The 4,200-nt window shown below is 43.3% G+C and overlaps 1 protein-coding gene across 1 annotated transcript in view; it reads left to right on the top strand.

The window, feature by feature from the left end:
* LOC123511222 (A disintegrin and metalloproteinase with thrombospondin motifs 3-like) overlaps nucleotides 1–4,131 on the top strand; it is a 155,457-nt gene extending 151,326 nt beyond the window's left edge. The window contains exons 18-19 of the mRNA XM_045266919.1: nucleotides 1–144; nucleotides 2,090–4,131. The exon at nucleotides 1–144 is cut by the window's left edge and continues 91 nt beyond it. Coding sequence (XP_045122854.1) covers nucleotides 1–144; nucleotides 2,090–2,341 — 396 coding nt within the window. The 3' untranslated portion in view covers nucleotides 2,342–4,131. The remainder of the gene's footprint in view (nucleotides 145–2,089) is intronic.
* Nucleotides 4,132–4,200: the final 69 nt, after the last annotated feature.

Consider the following 4,200-nt stretch of genomic DNA (forward strand, 5'->3'; position numbering starts at 1 on the left):
AATCTTCCCGAGGCCTCATCAGCCAACTGGACTCAAGGCATCGTTGATCCCCGCAGGTGCAGCGGCACACCACGCCCTGAGGCGCGCCGCCCTTGCCTGCGTGATCCCTGCCCCGGGGTGTGGACGCCGCAGGGATGGTCTGAGGTGAAACTCCCTACACTGATTTGTGAACATGTTTTATTTTGTTCTTTACATTATACCTTTGCTTTATGTTTGACCAGTGAGTCACAGCAAACAGTCAATCTCTCACAGCTTTTCTCCTTTCCAAGCTCTCCTGGCCTCGCGTCCCACCTTACAGGCAATTAGTCTGCCTGCCACACTCAGCTCTCCCTTACCTTTGCCATGTTATAACATGCTCACCATTTCCACCTCATCCTCCTCACCTCTCCGCTCTGCTGTTCATCTTCTCACAGTCCCGGCGTGTACTGTGGTGCTCGCTGTTCTGTCACTCACTCCCCGTCACAGTCCGCGTCCAACACATAAATCCAGTATAATGGTGTAATTTCATCTCTCTTAACTTATTCATTTCAGGACAACCCGAACATTTTATTTGTACTCGGCGCAGGTGCATAGTTTTCGTCCAAGTTTTTAAAGTATTTGTTTGAAGCATTTTTTTCCCGTCGACTTGCCGCACTCGTCCCAGAGTGCCTCAGGTGAGCTGAATACCACCACGTCCCTCGCGGCTGGTTGTCTCTCTTTCCTAAACATCATTCCTACATTTTTCCCAAGCGTATAGTTTTGATTACTCTTCTCCCACTTCCTACTGCAGTCTGGAGGAGGAGGAGGAGGAAGAGGAGGAGGAAGAGGAGGAGAGGAGGAGAAGAGGAGAAGAGAAGAAGAAGAAGAAGAAGAAGAAGAAGAAGAAGAAGAAGAAGAAGAAGAAGAAGAAGAAGAAGAAGAAGAAGAAGAAGAAGAAGAAGAAGAAGAAGAAGAAGAAGAAGAAGAAGAAGAAGAAGAAGAAGAAAAAAAAAAAAAGAAAAAGAAAAGAAAAGAAAAGAAAAAGAAAAAGAAAAAGAAAAAGAAGAAGAAGAAGAAGAAGAGTTGGAGGAGAAGGAAAATGATGAAGACAGTGAGGAGGAGAGGAAAGAGCGCTGGTGTAGTAGCAGAAAAATTGAGTTAAGATAATGAAGTTGAATGAGCGTAAGATGATTAATGAAACGAGTTTATGAGAATGATAAGAAACTTGCAGCGCGATGACTTACAAATTGCAGGGAGTCCCAGAGGAGAGTTAGCTTTCTGAAAATAGTTAATGTAAGAATGATAAAAGAAAAGAGGCACTATATTTGAAGAAGAAGAGAGAGAGAGAGAGAGAGAGAGAGAGAGAGAGAGAGAGAGAGAGATGAATAAATGAATAAAGAATTGTGAATGAAATAATATCACAAAAAAAGACAAGAGAACCGAATATAATAATTAGAGATGTGCATGACTAAACAGGAAGTGCGTAGGATGCGTAACATCTAATTAATCCGGCCTTCCTTCTTCCCACTTACTGTTAATTACCTCTTATGTAAATGCATTAAAACTACTTTCCGTTAATCGAGCAAACTTCTCATAAATTACATCAGTCGCTGCACGCACGATGATAATAACGATAAGTAACCTCCTCCTCCTCCTCCTCCTCCTCCTCAATCATCACTAACACCACCATTAGCCTTCTAAGCCCCTGCCGATATTACCTCCATTATTCATTGTCAGTACACCTGTCTACCGCTAATTACGCAAGCAGGGCAGGTGTGACAGGGATCCGCGGCACTGCAGGCGGCTATCATCACCGTCATCGTGGATCCTAGCCTCCTCACCTTCACCCTCGCACCTTCATATCTCTCTCTCTCTCTCTCTCTCTCTCTCTCTCTCTCTCTCTCTCTCTCTCTCTCGTTCACTTTCATCTCTCCAGCACACACTTTCACTCCTGCTGCTCTCACCTCCCGTCTTACCCTCACTTAGCTAATGCGCCTCACCAACATCGTTCACCACATCCGCACCACACCCTCACCACGTCCTTTCCTCACGTACGCGACATCACCTCATCACCACCAGCGTCTCCTACACCCTCACCACACCTTCACCACCACCTTTTCTTCCCCACCAGTGTTCCAGTACCTGCGGGGAGGGCGTAGAGTCGCGGGTGTGGGAGTGTGTGGGCGGCGGCGGCAACGAGGTGACGTACGAGTGTGGTCCTAAGCCGCGGCAGGAGAGGGTGTGCTTCAAGTCGCCGTGCCCCTCCGCGCCCTGCCTGCGGGACGCCTCGCCCTTCTGCCAGCTGCCAGTGCTACACAGATACTGTCAGCTACCCAAGTACCGCGACCTTTGCTGCCACACTTGCGCCAACGTCGTGTACTAGGTTAGATTAGCAACGTGCACACATACACATACCTACACACACACACACACACACACACACACACACACACACACACACACACACACACACACATACGAGATGTAAACTAAAATATGTGCAACTCCGTGTTCTTTCTGTAGTCAGGTCAACCCAGTACCTTTTGTGTTCATTGTCCCGGTGCGGCTGTGTACGCGAGGAGGAGAAAGAGGAAGAGGAAGAGGAGGAGGAAGAGTAGATGGAAGTGGTGATGGTGGTGGTGAAGGTGTAAATAATGTTGATGATAGCAGAAGTGATAGTGATGGTGGGCGGTGGAAGAAATAAAGACAAAGAGGAAAAGAAAGAAAAAGATGGAGAATAAAATAGACAAGAAAAGACAGCGGGGAAATAAGAAAGAGAGGAATGAGAGGATCGTTTAGTTAAAGAATGAGAAGGACAAAAAAGGTAACGAGGGAAAACAGTGAAGCAGGTACTGAATGTAAGAAAGGAAGGCGTAAAGAAAATAAAAATGAAAAGTATGAAACATGTGAATGAGAAAATGAAGAAAAATTGGAGTGTTTTGTTCCTGTGACTCCAAGAATAAGACTACAACCAACGCCACCACCACCACCACCACCACCACCACCACCACCACTACCACTGAAAATGTGGAATAATGACTCCTCTTCATCACAAACAAAACTAATGCCGCTTATAATCTCCATTTGTGTCGTGAAATAATAAACACTAATAATAAGAGAAAAAAAAAAGGAAAAGATGAAAACACTTCTCAATATTAAATAGATAAAGAAAGGAGAAAGCAATATGAATCTTAGTGCTGAACATAATAGATAAAGGACAAAGAAAAATACTGATAATGAACAGACGAGAATGAAAGAAAAAAGAAGCGTTATTAGTGAACCGAAAGCAAATGATATAAAGAAAAGGTAAAAAGGTTTGTACATTTTTGTGTCAATGAGGCGAGAAACAAAAAAACAAGAAGAGGAAATACGATTCGTAGACTTATTATACTTATTTGCTAATGAGTTGAGTGAGCAAGGCAATGAGCAAATACCTGAGTGATTGAATGCGTGAGTGCGTTCGTGAGTGCGTGAGTGCATGTAACAAAGACTGTTGATGAGGCTGCAATGTACGTACTTAGGTGTTTGTTTTGGTTATTCATCAAGAGCATTTACGTATGGTGATTATTATTATTACCATTATTATTGTTGTTATTATTATTATTATTATTATTATCATTATTATTATTATTATTATTATTATTATTATTACTATTATTATTATTAATTTTATTGTTATCATTATTACTACTACCACCATCATTGTTCTTTGTTGTTCCGTGCGGACATTATACGTAGTAATGTGTTCATTCATGATGTGTTATAAAAGTACATATTATTATGTACGTTACCATTCTCTCTCTCTCTCTCTCTCTCTCTCTCTCTCTCTCTCTCTCTCTCTCTCACGGATTAACAGTCCAAACATTTACTTATCTGTTCGTCTGTCTGTCGGTGCCAAGGTTTGTTTGTCTGATGGTGATTGTAATTAACAAACTTGTATAGATGACAACAGTTAATAACGCCAAGGAATAGAATGTGTCTCAGCAGGCTGGGCGGGGGCGGGGCAGGGCGGGACGGGCGGTGTGTGTGTGTGTGTGTGTGTGTGTGTGTGTGTGTGTGTGTGTGTGTGTGTGTGTAGGTGGGTGGGTGAGTGGATGACTGCATGTAATGTATAGTGAGGCTGTGTAAGTATATCAGTCCGTCAGTCATTTCCAGTTAAACGTTAAAAAAACACGACCTATTTTTCATTCTCCCTCCAGAATGTTAGTTATGTGTGTGTGTGTGTGTGTGTGTGTGTGTGTG

The sequence above is a fragment of the Portunus trituberculatus genome, chromosome 31 (genome assembly GCF_017591435.1).
Source record: "Portunus trituberculatus isolate SZX2019 chromosome 31, ASM1759143v1, whole genome shotgun sequence".
NCBI lineage: Eukaryota > Metazoa > Arthropoda > Malacostraca > Decapoda > Portunidae > Portunus > Portunus trituberculatus.